Genomic DNA, 17,382 nt, shown 5'->3' with positions numbered 1-17,382 from the left:
AAAAAATAAAAGAAACAACCTAATGAACATACAGAAGTTGGGATTAGAAGCAAGGTTTTAAAGTAGCTATCACAATCAATTTGAAACATTCAAATGAAATTATGTGTGCCATGAGTGAATACAGAGTCTCTTGGCCTACAAGATCAAATCATTCAATTCTAAATGAAATCAACCCTGCGTATTCATTGGAAAGACGGATGCTGAAGCTGAAGCTCCAATACTTTGGCCACCTGATGTGAAGAGTTGAAAAGACTCTGATGCTGAGAAAGATTGAAGGCAAAAGGAGAAGGGGTCAGCAGAGGAAGAGATAGTTGGATAGCATCACCAACTCAATGGACATGAATTTAAGCAAACACCAGCAGACAGTGAAGGACAGAAAAGCCTAGAGTGCTACAGTCCATTGGGTCACAAACAGTCAGACGTGACTTAGAAACTGAACAACAATCATAAACATTTTGAAAAATTCACATGAAAAGATGTGTGCAATGAGTTGAATACATAGGCAACACAGAAGAGCAGTGTAAAACATTAAAAAAAAAAAATGAGCCAAAGGAAATTCTAGATCTGAAAACACAGTATCTCATTCATTTCTGCTCTGCCCCTAGCACACAATTAGGGCAGAGAACTTTCTACCTGAATAACTAATTGCTGCCATGAGTGACAGCCTTTTTTCTTAGATAGCTAGATCAGGCAGCTGCTCTCAGAATTTCTAATTTTAGTTTGAATGGTCAAGTAGTTGAATTTTGTTACCACTTTAGCTAGATCACATTCCAGATAAGCTAAATATATCTTTAGGTAAAATAAAGAATCTTATCATTTATTGTTGCCATTTAGAATAATGTGAGTTCCATATTGCAAACTGCAGACTTGCTAACTTTGGAGCATGATCTGTCCTTTGATTGGTGAAAAATATGCAAAATTAAGTTGGAGAAATAACACCCACATGAAAACAGCAAACAGTATTAGAGAATACTTATATGGGTTTTTATTTCAATCTTTAATATCAGTTGGGGAATGCTTTTCTCTAAGAGGCTTTAAAGTTTTTGGTCTGAGATGTAACCTGGGAAAAGTAGAACTAGAACAAGGACCTTGAAGACTTTGAAGTTGCCTTCTTGCAGCTAGGGTGGTTGCAAAGTCTCCAAGTGACAGTGCCAAAGAGCAAAGCGAGCTTTAATAAGGGAGAGCTCTGTGGCTTTGATGGACTTCATAGAAGAAGCGAGAACCATCAACTCTGATGTGTAAGTCGGGTTAGAAAGAAACTGAAAAATACAGCAACACTGGAACTTTTAATAAGTAAACCAAAGTCCACGTTTCTGCTTGTTCATCTTCTATATGATTTAGAAAAGGCAACTGAATTTCTGAGTCAGTTTCCTCATCTGTACAATAGAAATTATGAGACATACTTCTTGGAGTTGCTGAGAGAATGGAATCAGATAACATTTGTAAATGTCCTTACCACCCAGCTAGTTGCAGGGCTTTCCAGTTCGTCTTCCTTTAATGAATGAGTACAAAGGAGGACAGAGGTGTTCAGACATGTGTTTTGAGGCCAGTGAGGGATAACAGGACCAGCTAAGACACAAGTGGTGCCATGATCAGAGTCAGCCCACCTGCTTATTGCCATGACCAAGTACATGCTTGATGTAGGAAGTGATGGGGAACCTCAGAAGTCCTAGCCCTTGGAATAATGCCCTTGGAAGTAGGGCATACATATGGTATCAGTCAATGGGCTGTGGCTCTGCAGATAAGAGAACCCAGCAAAGACCCCATGGCCTGTCAGTCTGACTCCCCAGACCCCCTCCCTGCTTCTCTGCCCTCTGTTTCCTTTCATCTCTATCAGGATCTGGACACCCATTAGCTGTGCCATCTTGACTATATTCCTTAACCTATTTTTACTTAGATTTTACTTCAATTTTCTTATTTGTAAAATGGGATGAGGGCTTCCCAGGTAGTGCTAGTGGTAAAGAATCTGCCTGCCAGTGCAGGAGATGCAAGAGACACGGGTTTGATCCCTTGATTGAGAAGATCCTCTGGAGTAGGAAATGACCACCCACTCCAGTATTCTTGCCTGGAGAATCCAATGGACAAAGGAGCCTGGTGGGCTACAGTCCATGGGGTCACAAGGAGTCAGATACAACTGAGCAAAGCCAACGGGTGGTAACTCCCATTCCTGCTCTTCTCCTTCTGTTTTTCCTTTCCTTCCACTCACATGTACATGACTTTGGTACTGACTGAGGACACTTTACATGGAGGAGGCCAGGTGGTAATCCCAAGCATCAGACAATTAGTTAGAATAGTGGCCTAGGGAATACAGTCAAAAAGGTAATAGTACACTTACTTCTGAAGAAACTGTACTTCTGAAGAACTGCAGCATATGGGGATAAATTGTATCTGGGAGACGAGGTGATAACTGAGGCTGTAAAGCTGAGGTGTAGGATAAAAAGAAATGAGAGAAATGGAATTTGGGGACTCAGTTCCTGCTTATTCCTCATACCAGAGTCTTATGGCTTTGGACCATTGTACAGCTTAGCACATTTTTGATAGCTTGGGTCACAGGGAAGATTTATGAAAGCTTAATTTAAAATAAATTAGCTGTTATCACAAAGGAAGTTGGAGGAAAAAACCCTTAGCACTTAGGCATGTGCCCCATGGCTTACACTGGCAGTGGATAGATGATGACCCTAATGTCACACTCAGTTGGGTGACCTTGGTATTGGTGAAACCATTTTGAGGGAAAGGACTGGAATTAATGGCAAAACACGCCCGCCCTTTGGTTCCTGTTATTGGCTCTGCATTACTGCAGGGCAAGCTGCCAACATTATGATTTCCTGTCTGTGACTCCAAAGGTCAGTCTTCTTACACTTCTTTATATCTTATGATGAGTCCGTGTTTCTGCCTTTTAATAATGAGCCACCACATAGTGAAACAAACACATTATCTAAAAAGCCCCTACTTGACCTTCATTTGGCAGGAAAATAAAACTTGTAAAGGCCACTTTCTTGTTGCTATTTGTTAACCCAATTTTTGACACCATATTCATGCTCTCATGTTGCTTCATTCATCCATTCATTTTTTCCAAAACATACTTATTAAGCATCTATTTTATAAGATGTTTAATAAGAGATACTCTGAGTGTGCCAAAGAATTGATGCTTTTGAACTATGGTGTTGGAGAAGACTCTTGACTTGACTTCAAGGAGATCAAACCAGTCAGTCCTTAAGGAAATCAGTCCTGAATATTCATTGGAAAGGACTGATGCTGAAGCTGAAGCCCCAATACTTTGGCCACCAGATGTGAAGAGATGACTCATTGGAAAAGACCCTGATGCTGGGAAAGACTGAAGACAGGGGGAGAAGGGGACAATGGAGAACTAGATGGCTGGATGGCATCACTGACTCAATGGACATGGATTTGAGATGGTGAAGGACAGGGAAGCCTGGCGTGCTGCAGTCCTTTGGGTCACAAAGAGTCAGACAGGACTGAGTGATTGAACAAGAACTGAGTGCTGGTTATACAGAGTGGTCAATATGGGGAGACCCAATCCTTGCCTCATAAAACTTAGTAACAACCTAAATGGGAAAATAATCTGAGAAAGAATAGATATGTGGATATGTATAACTGCATCACTTTGCTGTACACCTGAATCTAACACAAAGTTGTTCAACAACTGTGTGTGTGCTTAGTCATTCAGTCATGCCCACCTCTTTGCAACCCCATGGACTGTAGCCTGCCAGGCTCCTCTCTCCATGGAATTTTTCAGGCATGAATACTTGAGTGGGTTGCCAGTTCCTTCTCCAAGACAACTATACTCCAATATAATATTTAGAAGTTAAAAAAAGACTTACATTCCAGTGCAGGAGAGAGGCAATGAACATACAGATGATATCAGACATCTACTTGTGCTATGAAAAGTAAAACTTGGTAGGAGGAATGAGAGTGATAAGAGAATGGAGTTTCAGGATGAACAGGGTGAGCCTTTTTTTTTTTTTTTTTTCATTTTTGTATTTTATATCAGAGTAGGGCCAATTAACAATGTTGTGATAGTTTCAGGTGGACAGCAAAGTAACTCAGCTCTACACATACATGTTTCCATTTTCCCCCAAATTCCCCTCCCATCCAGGCTGCCACATAACATTGAACAGAGTTCCCTGTGCTATATGGTGGACCTTGTTGGTTATCCATTTCAAATATAGCAGTGGATACGTGTAGATTCCAAGCTCCCTAACTAACCCTTCCCCTCAAAGACTGGACAGGGTAAGCCTTTCTGAAGAGATTTTTGAAAAGAGACTTGACAAAAGGGAGGGTTGAGTCACAGGTCTCTGTAGGAATCCAGTTACAGGCAGAGAGGCAAACAAGTACCAAGACCCTGAGTCAGGAGTGGGTTTTGTGTTTCAAAGGACAGCCAGAGACCCGTGTGCTCACCATTCAATAGGAGAGGAGGGAGCAGCCAGGTCATCTATTCTGGGTGTAACAGGAAGCCATTGGAGTCTAGTTTCCAGTGTCATAAATCTAACCTAGAGTTTTGATCAACTAACTATCTTGATTAAATACCATCCAGCAGAGAATGGCAATCTATTTATACAGCACCACCACCCTCCACTGCCACCACAAAAGTAGCTTCCAGTTTTATCTTCAATAAAAAGAAATTCCCATCACTGTTGACAGCTAGGGAAACCTACAGCCATTCTTTGGAAATATACAGCTACTTTGTTATTGTTGTTGTTTAATTGTCAAATCATGTCCATCTGTTTTGCAACCCCTTGGACTGTAGCCCACCAGGCACCTTTGTTCATGGGATTTTGCAGGCAAGTTTACTGAAGTGGATTGGCAGCTCATTCTCCAGGGGATTTTCCTGATCCCAGTATTGAACCCTTGTCTCCTGTATTGGCAGGCAGATTCTTTACCACTAAGCCACCTGGGAAACCCATATGGCTATGGATTGTTGTTGTTATTCAGTCTTCATATGGCTATGGTTGTAGTTTTATTCAGTCTCCTAGTCGTGTCCAACTCTTCGTGACCCCATGGACTGCAGCACACCAGGCTTTCCTGTCCTTCACCATTCCTGGAGTTTGCTCAAACTCATGTCCATTGAGTCAGTGATGCCATCCAACCATCTCAGCCTCTGTTGTCCCCTTCTCCTCCTACCTTTAATCTTTCCTAGTATCAGGGTCTTTTCTAATGAGTCGGCTCTTCGAATCAGGTGGCCAAAAGTATTGGAGTTTCAGCTTCAGCATCAGTCCTTCCAATGAATATTCAAGATTGATTTCTTTATGATTGACTGGTTTGATCTCCTTGCTGTCTAAGGGACTCTCAAGAGCCTTCTCCAGCACCACATATCAAAAGCATCAATTCTTTGGCACTCAGCCTTCATTATGGTCCAACTCACATCCATACATGACTACTGGAAAAACCATAACTTTGACTATATGGACCTTTACTGTCAAAGTCTTGTCTCGGCTTTTTAATATGCTGTATAAGTTTGTCATAACTTTTCTTCCAAGGAGCAAACACCGTTTAATTTCATGGCTGCAGTCACCATCTGCAGTGATTTTGGAGCCCAAGAAAATAAAGTCTGTCACCGTTTCCACTGTTTCCCTATACATAGCCATGAATTCCAGACATAAAACACTGGACTGTATCTAACACTGAGAAATACCTGTTCAATTTCAAACAAGCTATTCCTCCCTTTAAAACAGAAAAATCATTCTTCCCCTTAATAAATAGATGAAAGCCAATGATCATGTAAACAACCATCATTTTAAGCACCATGAAGAATCCTTTCCAAACTTCAGATACTGTCAGGCTACATGGGTTGCATGACAGGACTGGGTATTTTAGAAAGTATACATCTAAAATTACTCTTTCTAGGAGGACAGGAGTAATGTGCTTGCAATTATTGTTTCTTTTATTTATTTATTTAAATTAATTGTTATTATAGTTGCTTTAAAATGTTCTGTTAGTTTCTACTGTAAAGCAAAGTGATGCAGTTATACATAAATCCCCTCCCTTTTGGACTTCCTTCCCATTTAGGTCACCACAGAGCTCTGGGTGGAGTTCCCTATGCTCTACAGAATATTCTCATTACTTATCTATTTTATACATAATATCAATAGTGTATATAGTTCAGTTCCAATCTCACAATTCCCCCCACCCCTGTGCCTTTTTCCCTTGGTATCCATACATTTGTTCTCTACATCTGTGTCTCTGTTTCTCCTTTGCAAATAAGATCATCTATACCATTTTTCAGAGAAGGAAATGGCAACCCACTCCAGTATTCTTGCCTGGAGAATCCCATGGACAGAGGAGCCTGGTGGGCTCCTGTTCATGGGGTCGCACAGAGTCGGACACAACTGAAGTGCCTTAGCATGCATGCATGCATTGGAGAAGGACATGGCAACCCATTCCAGTATTCTTTCGTGGAGAATCCCAGGGACAGAGGAGCCTGGTGGGTTGCCGTCTATGGGGTCACACAGAGTCAGACACAACTGAAGCGACTTAGCAGCAGCAGCAGCATACCATTTTTCTAGATTCCACACACATGTATTAATATACAGTGTTTGTTTTTCTCTTTATGACTTACTTAACCTAAACATCCATCAACAGAAGAATGGAAAAATAAGATGTAGTACATATATACAAATTAATATTACTCAGCCATTTTAAATGGAATAAAATTGGGTCATTTATAAGATGTTGATGGACCTAGAGAGTGCCATACAGAGTGTGTGTGCGATTATGACTCATAGAAATATATGGCAACAGTGGCCTGCATTGCCTTTTGGAGATGCGACATAATTATTTGCTTAAACCCATCCCTTCTATCTCTTTAATCACCCTTCATCCCCACTGGAAAATTCTCACTATTGGAGAGCCAACTATGTTGGCAGAAATGTCCATCACAAATGAAGCATTATGCAAATAAAAGGAAACCTATGTGTGTATGTGTGTGTGTGTGTGTGTGTGTGTATATATGGACAGAGGAGCCTGGTGGGCTATATACAGTCCATGGGGGTCATAAAAAGTCAGACATGACCAAGGGACTACGACTTTTCTTCCTTTATGATATATGCATATTATATATATATATATATATGGGCTTCCCTGGTAGCTCAGACAGTAAAGTGTCTGCCTACAATGAGAGAGACCCAGGTTCAATCCCTAGGTCAGGAAGATCCCCTGGAGAAGGAAATGGCAACCCACTCCAGTATTCTTGCCTCCAGGGGATCTTCCCGACCCAGGGATCAAACCCAGGTCTCCTGCATTGTTGGTAGACACTTTACCATCTGAGCTACCAGGGAAGCCCAAATATATATATGATATGTATATATCCTAAAGGAAGAAAAGTCGTAGTCCCTCAGTCATGTCTGACTTTTTGTGACCCCCGAGGACTGTATAGCCCGCCAGGCTCCTCTGTCCATAAACATTTATTTGTATATATATATATGGCTTCCCAGATGGTGCTAGTGGTAAAGAACCCACCTGCCAATGCAGGAGATATAAGAGACTGGGTTTGATCCCTGAGTCAGGAAGATCCCGTAGAGGAGAAAATGGCAACCCCTCCAGTATTCCTGCCTGGAAAATCCCATGGACAGAGAAGCCTGGCAGATTAGTCCATAGTGTCACAAAGAGTCAGGCAAAACTAGACAATTTAGCATGCATAAACATATATATGTATATGTATGTATTTTAAAAAGGAAAACAGCTACTTAGGAGAATTATAACTTAGAAAATACAGAATCTTCAGTCTTTGTGTCCTATCACTAGTTTAGGCCAAAATCACAACTGTCCCAACAGCTCTGTAATTGTTCCACGTCCAGTTTTGTATCTCCTTGGCCAAAATCTTCCTACAGTGCCCTGTGCCTTCTTCTGTCAGATGGTGTTTCCAGACCCATCCTACTCAGAGATCTTGTGCTTCAAGGGTCTCTCTGATCTGAGTTGTTGACTGAGCCATGGTACTTTGGATAAGATCTGTTTTCTAGTCTTTAAAACTGGAATCATAATTTCCATTCATTGCTTTGTCCATTCAGCAAACATTTGCAGAATACTTTCTGTGTTCCCGCACTGTACTGTGTGCTGGGGTGTGACGGTCTGCAAGAAAAGAATGGTTCTTGTATCCCCAAGGATGCAGCCAGGTGTGGGAGGCGGGAATTTAACCAAGCAACATCAAACTTCTGTGGCTATGACAGGGTAATGCAGGATGATTCTGGGGAGGCACCCAGGCTAAGTGAAATTTGAGCTGAGATGTAAATAATAATTATTGATAATATGTTAAAGAAATACAGAAGCCTATGTGAAGACCCTGGAGAAGAGAATGCAACCCACTCCAGTATTCTTTCCTGGAGAATCCCATGGACAGAGGAGCCTGGCAGGCTACCATCCATGGGGTTGCACAGAGCTGGACATGACTGAAGTGAATTAGCATGCATGTGAAGAACCAGGGGGACCCAGAGAATAGATAGAATAGTGTAAGCCCTGCAAGAGAAGACTATCAAGAGATGCAGCTGGAGATTGAGGACTCAAGTCATAAGGAGACTTCAAAATATTCTGAGAGTTTGGATTATGTCCAGAAACAATGTGATGAACTGATGATTTTAATCACAGAAGTCCCATCACGTGATTAGTGTCTTTGAAGGATTTTTCACCTGACTGTGTGCTGAATGCTTTCAAGTGGGCCAGAAGGCAGCACATATCCCAGTTAGGAAGTTGTTTCAGAAATCCAGATAAGAGCCAATTTTCACCTTGTGTCAGCTTAAATTCCTACTGAAAGCAGTGTTAGTCACAGGTTTGGCTGTAGATCATGTATTCAACGTGTAATTCCTGAAACCCAGAGTGTAAGAATGAAGGGAAATGAGATCAAGAAAGGAGGGGGAAAATCTATAAAAGTTGCTTTAATGAGCTAGTTGCTGCTGTGGTCAACTGGGGCTCATTCCTTCTGGGAACCTTCCAAGGCATCACACGGAACAGTGGTTCTCAAAGGTGATGTCTCGACCCACAGCATTATCTGAAACTCATTCAGTCAGTTCAGTTCAGTTGCTCAGTCACATTTGACTCTTTGTGACCCCATGGACTGCAGCACACCAGGCTTCCCTGTCTATCACCTACTCCCGGAACTTGCTCAAACCCATGTCCATTGAGTTGGTGATGCCATCCAACCATCTCATCCTCTGTCATCCCCTTCTCCTCCTGCCTTCAGTCTTGCCCAGCATCAGGGTCTTTTCTAATGACTCAGTTCTTCACATCAGGTGGCCAAAGTATTGGAGTTTCAGCTTCAGTATCAGTCCTTCCAGTGAATATTCAGGGATGATTTCCTTTAGGATTGACTGGTTTGCTTTCCTTGCTGTCCAAGGGACTCTCAAAAGTCTTCTCCAACACTACAGGTCAAAATCACCAATTCTTCATTGAGAATTCTTCGTTAGAATGAGAACTCATTAGAAAAGGCAGAATCTTGGATCCTGCCTCAGACCTACTGAGTCAAAACTTCTAGGGACATGGCTCAGCAACTTGGGTTTTAATCAATGCTTTGGGTGATGCTGATGCCTTCTGGTGTGAGAAGCACAGGTTAGAGTACAGCTCACAGTTCTCCCATAAGTTTGGAGGATGGAAAAACAGGACATTTATCCTGATGCCCATACCTCATTGGTGGGTGATCGTCTCCCACTTTTCTGGGTTGCACCCATGAAAGTGAGTGAGTGTTACATTAGAGGAGGCCCTGAGACAGCAGAGACTCCTTTCTTGGTGTGTTTCCATGGCAAAATGCATGGAGCTGTCCAGCCTGGGGTACTGAAACCAGATGGATGGAGACACTTCATCACACATCCTGTCCATCCATCATGACTAGGCCATGGCAGTGAAGAGGAAGAGAATCTGAGGATAGGTGACACATTTTGAGAGAAGGTCATTAGTACCTGATGTTGTTGCTGTTCTGTCGCTCAGTCGCGTCTGACTCTTTGTAACCTCTTGGACTGCAGTACACCAGTCTTCTCTGTCCTGTACCTGATTCCAGGAGATTGAAGAGAGCATATGAAAGAATTCTCAATTTTATGAGCCATTTCCATCTGTAATTGCCTTATACTTACAAGATGTCAGTGGTTATTTTCCATGTAAACCTCTTTGATAAGTTTTTAAATAACATTTCTTTGGGTTAGAACCAAATTGAGGGGAGGGATCATGGATCAGTGATAATTAGACATTCTTCCAGAGGAATTCCTCTGTCCATTTGATGAGGGATTCAGTGCTCTTAGCAAAATTTCAACCAAATAGACATTGAATGTAGACGATCATTTTTTTACCTACCATCCTGGACAGAATGATTCTGACATGATGTCTTAAACTTTGCAATCTACCCTTGTGATTGTTAGGTTAATTTTGCTAAAAAAAAAAAAAAAAAAAAAACTTTGCTTTATAAAATCTCCAGCCTTTTGTTTTCTTAGAAAATTTTCTCACCATGAAACAGACATCCCTTATCACCTTATTTTCAATATATTTAGATTGTATTGAGTACACTTGTCTCAGAATACCATCTAGTGAAGTAAAATTGCTCATTATGAGAAGACCTATTGGCTGTGCAAATATTTAATTTGCAGATTGGAAACTGTTCATGATATGTTAAAGCTGGCCATACCTGCATATCCTAAATTAACCAACACTCCTACAACACTTTATATCTTCCAGGTACTAAGAATTATTATAATCTTAACTCATATTATCCCCATACCAAGTCTATAAAATGAATCCCCAGTTTACAGATGAGGAAATAAAAGCTAAGAAACATTTGACGACTTACACAAGATGACCCACTTAGAAGCAGCAAAGTTGGAGAGTGAACCCAGGTGTTTAGCCTTTGGCTCTGTGCTCTTAGCTGTCACCCTCTGCTGTTTCTTTGAGAAACACAGCAATGAGTTCCATCTCTAGCTGCTTCCTGTTTTGATGTCAGTTCCACCTTCTTGGCTGTTTTATGGGTAAAGTAACGTTCACTATGGCTCATGCCATTTCAGTGTGCTTCTAAAATCCTAACTAACATAGACTCTAACCTTCTCCCTGGGCTTCCCAGGTGGCACTAGTGGTAAAGAACCTGCCTGCCAACGCAGGAGACACAAGAGAAGTGGGCTTGATCCATGGGTCAGGAAGATCCCCTGGAGTAGGAAATGGCAACACATTCCAGTATTCTTGACAGGGAAATCCCATGGACAGAGGAGCCTGGCAGGCTACAGTCCACGGGGCCACAGAGAGTAGGACGTGACTGGAGGGACTAGGCACAAGCACAGCCTTCTCCTCAGTCCATTTCTCATGGTGGCTGGAATTCCTATATATCTATAACACATGAGCCCACGTTTCTGTCTCTAAATGAAGAACTCTGGAAATTGCAAAGCAGAGAAGATTAGCCTTATGAGGAATTGTGGAAAGAAGAGGAAGAACCCCCACATTTGTTAAATATTTAGTCAATGGTTGACGTGATCCATGTCCTTTCATATAACCTTGTGACTGCCACATTAAAAATCCATCCTACAATTAGCCACGAATCTGCTGAAAGAGATTTCTGGGTTCTAATACCTTTAGATGCTACCTCTCCTAGGAAAAATCTGTTTCTTCTCTTTAAGAGAAGACTGGAATAATCTAAAATCACAGTCAGTTCAGTTCAGTCGCTCAGTCATGTCCAACTCTTTGTGACCCCATGAATCGCAGCACGCCAGGCCCCCCTGTCCATCACCAACTCCCGGAGTTCACTCAAACTCACATCCGTCGAGTCAGTGATGCTAAGTAACTTAACTCAAAACACTTGCTTTCTCTTGGCAGGTATGTTTTAAGCAAAGTACATGTGTATATTTTGCATAGGGATGGTGTTTTTTTTGTTTTTTTTTTTTTTCAGCATCCCACAAAACTCATCAAATAAGCAGTTACTTAATCTATATATTTTTAAAATAGGTACTCTATAAAGTCATCTTGGCTCCTCGATTCAACTGGCTTCCATAGTCCCCTTTTGGCACAGAAGGCATATTGATGTCAGGAATAATGGTCCATGTGCCTTCATCAGACTTTTAGAAAAAGTTCAATACCATGTTGTGTTCTTTATTGCCTTTAGGAAGAGCCTATTAATCCTCCCTTTGTCTCCTGTTAGAGGAAGAATAGATACTCGATGCTTTAAACCTTTCACACCCAAGAGTGGATCCCTGAAGATTTGCCATTACACAAATCAAAAACAAAATGTCACATTCCCTTGGTTTAGTCAAACTGCCACACTCCAGAATCCAGCGTCCCCCAGTGCAAGTCAACTTCCGTCTGCATTAGCTCACTGATATAATAAGACAAATCACCTGCTCTGGGATTACGTCCTCAGATGGTTCCTAATTACAAATCCTATGCTTTATTTCCCCACATCTGTAAAGCATTCTTTGTGGTTTCCCATATGTTAAAATTCTTGAATTTCTTTAAATCACACCTTTGATAAGTTGCAGTGTTGTCTGAATTACTGCTGACATTTCTCTCTTTTTCAGTTCCTCCCAAGTTTGTGGTTCAACCACGGGACCAGGATGGGATTTATGGCAAGGCTGTCATCCTCAATTGCTCAGCTGAGGGTTACCCTGTACCCACCATCGTGTGGAAATTCTCTAAAGGTATGAAGTCACTTGGTTTGCTTCTTATCTACCAAACGTATGGTATATTCTATAGCAGCAGTCCCCAGCTTTTTTGGCAGGAAGAACCGGCTTCGTGGAAGACAGTTTTTCCATGGATGGGAGAAGTGGCACTGATGGTTTCCGGATGACTCTAAGGTGTTACATTTACTGTGCACTTGATTTCTACTACTATTACCGCAGCTCCACCTCAAGTCACCAGTCCTAGAGGTTGGGGCCCCTGTTTTAAAAGGCCAAAAATGAGCATTTCTTCCAAAGATGTTTCTCACAAACATATCCTTCCTCACCTCCACCAAGTGTGTACATCCTTGTGTACACCCCTAATAAACACCTGAGTGTTTTCATTTGGGCCATGAAGTGTTGCTGGAGAGACCCTGTTGGGGAGGCAGGTTATTCACACACTGTTTCAGCACCTGTGGAAGCTCTCTGTTGACCACCTATACTGGACAACAGTGATCTGCTTGGAGACCCCATACACGTGGAGAAACAAATATAAACTGTCAGAATTACTCATTGTTGGAAATTGCTGCTGCTGCTAAGTCTCTTCAGTTGTGTCCGACTCTGTGTGACTCCATAGACAGCAGCCCATGAGGCTCCCCCGTCCCTGGGATTCTCCAGGCAAGAACACTGGAGTGGGTTGCCATTTCCGTTTCCAATGCATGAAAGTGAAAAATGAAAGTGAAGACGCTCAGTCATGTCCGACTCAGCCATCCCATGGACTGCAGCCTACCAGGCTCCTCCATCCATGGGATTTTTCAGGCAAGAATACTGGAGTGGGGTGCCATTGCCTTCTCTGCAATTATTTCCCCAATATTTAGATAAGTAAAGTTAGGTGGCTTTAGAAGGTTAAAATAGAACTAGTTTGTTTTATTTACCTAGATAACATAGATATAAAACATCATCTGGGTATTATCTTCTTAAAAACAAACTTTCACCCTTAATCATACTTTCTCTTCAAAGGCACAGCATAATTTCCCCGTATCAAGTAACATTGTAAACATTACATAAATAAAAATGGGCAGTGTGGAAACCAATGAGGGAACCATTCTAGACATGGTAAAAATCATTTTTGTCTATTTTATCACCTTCTCCAGGAAAGTTTCCTTAACTGTTTGCTGCTGCTGCTAAGTCACTTCAATTGTTTCTAACTCTTTGTGACCCCATGGACTGTAGCCCGCCAGGCTTCTCTGTCCATGGGATTCTCCAGGCAAGACTACTGGAGTGGGTTGCAGTTTCCTTCTCCAGAGAATCTTCCTGGCCCCGGGATTGAACCTGATCTGCAGCATTGCAGGCAGATTCTTTACCATCTGTGCCACCAGGGAAGCCCTTTTCCAGGAAGGTTTCCTTAACTATGCTTACAAATATATTGGAAATTCTCTTTCCTTTCTCATTCACATGTCTTGATTCAGTAACTTATTTATTAAGCAGTTGAAGGCCAATATGTATCAATAGGATAAATAAGAAAACAACAAGTAAATAAGTAAATAGTGACATTTTTTCTAACAATCTAAGGCTTAACATATGTAGCATGTTACGCTTTCTTATGGAAGTAACAACAATTGAAGAAAAGCAAATGGCATTCTTGCCGCATAGTCGGCTTGAATGTATTTCCTTTAGGAAGAAGGAGAAGAGGGAGGAAAGAGAGGGATAGACACCATTTTGGTTGGGGGAAGAATCAGTTAAATTTGTTTAAATCCCTTAGATTACTGCCCTGCAGCATGCCACATACATTGTCCACATGAAAACAGAACAGTTTATCCCAGAATAAAATTCTGTTATTCAGAATATCTGCCCAATCCCTTTTTATTTGGGGCCATGCTTATAGCTGAATGTTGCATTACATGGAAACAAACAGCATATATTTGATTTAATGTAGTTTATATAGATGTGTAGGGAGCTTCCCAGGTGGCACAATGGTAAAGAATCCACCTGCCAATGCAGGAGACGCAGGAGACTCGAGTTCTTTCCCTTTAGTTAGAAAGTTCCCCTGGAGAAGGAAATGGCAACACATCCCAGTATTCTTGCCTTGCCTGAAAAATTCCATGGACAGAGGAACCTGGTACGTTACAGTCCATGGGGTAACAGAGAGTCGGACATGACTGAGCAACTGAGCACACAGCAAAAGATACCATGACCACACTGAAGGCTCTTGGTCTGAACTGGCCCAGGACACACTGGAAGGTATCAGGGCAGTATACATACTGACCAGCAGGATGAGGCTGTGTGTGTCTTGCACCCTTGCCAGCTCAATAATATCCTTTTCTCCCTAAACTTTACTTTGTGATCAGATCAGATCAGATCAGTCACTCAGTCGTGTCCAACTCTTTGGGAACCCATGAATCGCAGCACACCAGGCCTCCCTGTCCATCACCAACTCCAGGAGTTCACTGAGACTCAAGTCCATTAAGTCAGTGATGCCATCCAGCCATCTCATACTTTGTGATGGGTGGAACGTTTTAATTTACAAATGTACATTACTAATGATGTTTGCAACATTTTATCCTTTGTTTACAAACCATTTCTGTTTCCCCTTTGGGGAATTTCTTATTCATGTTACTTGCATACTTATCTCCATATCTCATTTAGTTATAAGAAGATTTTTCATAGATTAAATAACCCTATGTCAGTTATGAGTGTTTCAGACGTCTTATGCCTTCCCATCACTGGTGTGCAAATTAAATTATAAAAGCCTCTTTATCTTTGAACTTCATATACAATTTAAAATCATTAAAGAAAAATCAACAATTGCAGCAAACAATTTTTTAAAGTTAAAATTCCCCTTTAAATACATCAATCAAAGATAATCAAAGATAAATACTATAAACTCTTTTACCTAGTTTTTCAGACCTGTCCCCTGGCAAATATACATATATAGATCTGTAGATAAACATATAATTTGGAGTCTTTAAAAAATTGCAAGCACATTCTTCTTCCTGACCCATAATCTTTCTTCAGTTCACAATAGGCAATGAATGTCTTTCCAGGGCAGCAAATATGGGTTCAATGTGACTTTTTAATGTCTCTGTCAAGTTTACAGTCATATATCAATAAGTACATCTAAGTTCTCCTGCCTTTGTTAGGACTGAATTCAGTGACTTAATGCCACATGGGTTTACTCCTTTTCCAGTGGATCTTTCTGACCAAGGAATCGAATTGGGGTCTCCTGCATTGCAGGCAGATTCTGAGCCACAAGGAAAGCTGTATCATAAGAGGAGCCGGGTATAGCTAGGTCAGGAGTAGTTTTTCTCCTGTCAATCATCAGGGACCCACGCTGTTAACATTTGTCTCTTCTGCCATTCTACCAAAGCATTGGCCACCATTAAGCAATGGCCATTGAGGTCTGGTGGCCACTTCTGCATTTCCATGGAGAAGCAGGAATACAGAGAGAGGGCTGTCACAGCCACCTGAGTCAGTTCCCTCTAAGGACCTCTCCAGAATGTGTCATAAATTGCTTCTGCTCACATCTCACTGGTCTGTTTGCCCCTCACCATTGGGTGTCTGCAGGCTGTGTCACAGCTAAATACGGCCATCGTGACTGCAACCCTAGCTACTTCGCTAAGTAAGAAGAGAAGGTAGACGCTTGGCAACCAGGTGTGTCCAACACTACTGTTGGAATTGTGTTTGTTTTTTCCAGTTGTTCACTATTATTAAAGTGTCACAGTGACTTCCATCTCATTGGTCTCTGTATATGTGTTTATTTTTTTCTCTGTGGATAAACTTCTATAAGTAGAATTACTGGTTCAAAGAGTAAGTAATTTCTATAGATTTCCATACGTACTGGCCACTTGTCATCATTTTGTTCATTTATACTCCTTCCTGAAGTTTATAGTACTGCCTGTTTCTTATGATGAAAATATTACTACATATTATTATGCTTGTTTTTTTTAATATTTGCAATATAATGAGGAAGTTGTATATTATTATTATATTTATGCAAATGATAAAGATGTGTCTTAAGAAAAATTTAGTCTTGCTTATGGAATGTGTCTCCCATAATCAAATAGTCACTAAGATCTTAAGTGCAGTTCCCCTATATGTGACCAAAAAAAAATGAAAAAAAAAAATAGATTCAAGCTGTTTCTCTGAGAGTTTCAACAGTTTAATCCTGAGGCTGCAGAATTCCAGAGTAAATTGCAGTGGTTTAAGGGCAGCTATTACAGAAATCAAGCAGTCTTTGCTGAAAAATAATGTTATTACATTCTTGACCTTGGGTCTGGATTCACAACATCTAAGATATTCACTTCTGTCTCCCGATTTTTTTATTTTGTATTTTATATGAACAAACAAAACCTCTTGTCTAAAGGAGATTTAGGGGGAAAAAAATCAAGGTTTAATACTATGGTGGGCCTCACCTATGTGTCAAGAAATCCATAGCTAAGCAAATGTATGTCATTTATTATGGAGGAAATGGGTTTCAACTGCTGTCCTGGGGACTGGGACATCCCCTTTTTAGCTGCTGAGGGGTGAAGAGGGGCTGCTGATGCAAGAGATAACTGATGCTCCCGCCCGTGGGCTGCCTGGACATCTTTAGCTCTGTAGTGTTAGTCACTCAGTCATATCCGACTCTTTGAGACTTCAAGACCACAGCCTGCCAGGTTCCTCTGTCCATGGGATTCTCCAGGCAAGAATAATGGAGTGGGTAGCCATGCCCTTCTCCAGGGGATCATCCTGACCCAGGGATTAAATCCACGTCTCCTGTATTGCAGGCAGATTCTTTACTATCCAAGCTCTCTGGCTGCCCACAAATAGGGTTATG

At 41.3% G+C, this 17,382-nt stretch overlaps 1 protein-coding gene across 1 annotated transcript in view; it reads left to right on the top strand.

Moving 5' to 3' along the window:
* DSCAM (DS cell adhesion molecule) overlaps positions 1-17,382 on the top strand; it is a 690,454-nt gene that overhangs the window by 423,336 nt on the left and 249,736 nt on the right. The window contains exon 10 of the mRNA XM_059889928.1: positions 12,489-12,608. Within this exon, the coding sequence (XP_059745911.1) occupies positions 12,489-12,608 (120 nt within the window). The remainder of the gene's footprint in view (positions 1-12,488; positions 12,609-17,382) is intronic.

Source organism: Bos taurus, chromosome 1 (genome assembly GCF_002263795.3).
Source record: "Bos taurus isolate L1 Dominette 01449 registration number 42190680 breed Hereford chromosome 1, ARS-UCD2.0, whole genome shotgun sequence".
In the NCBI taxonomy this organism is placed as follows: Eukaryota; Metazoa; Chordata; class Mammalia; order Artiodactyla; family Bovidae; genus Bos; species Bos taurus.
This window is presented reverse-complemented; position numbering and strand designations above follow the sequence as displayed.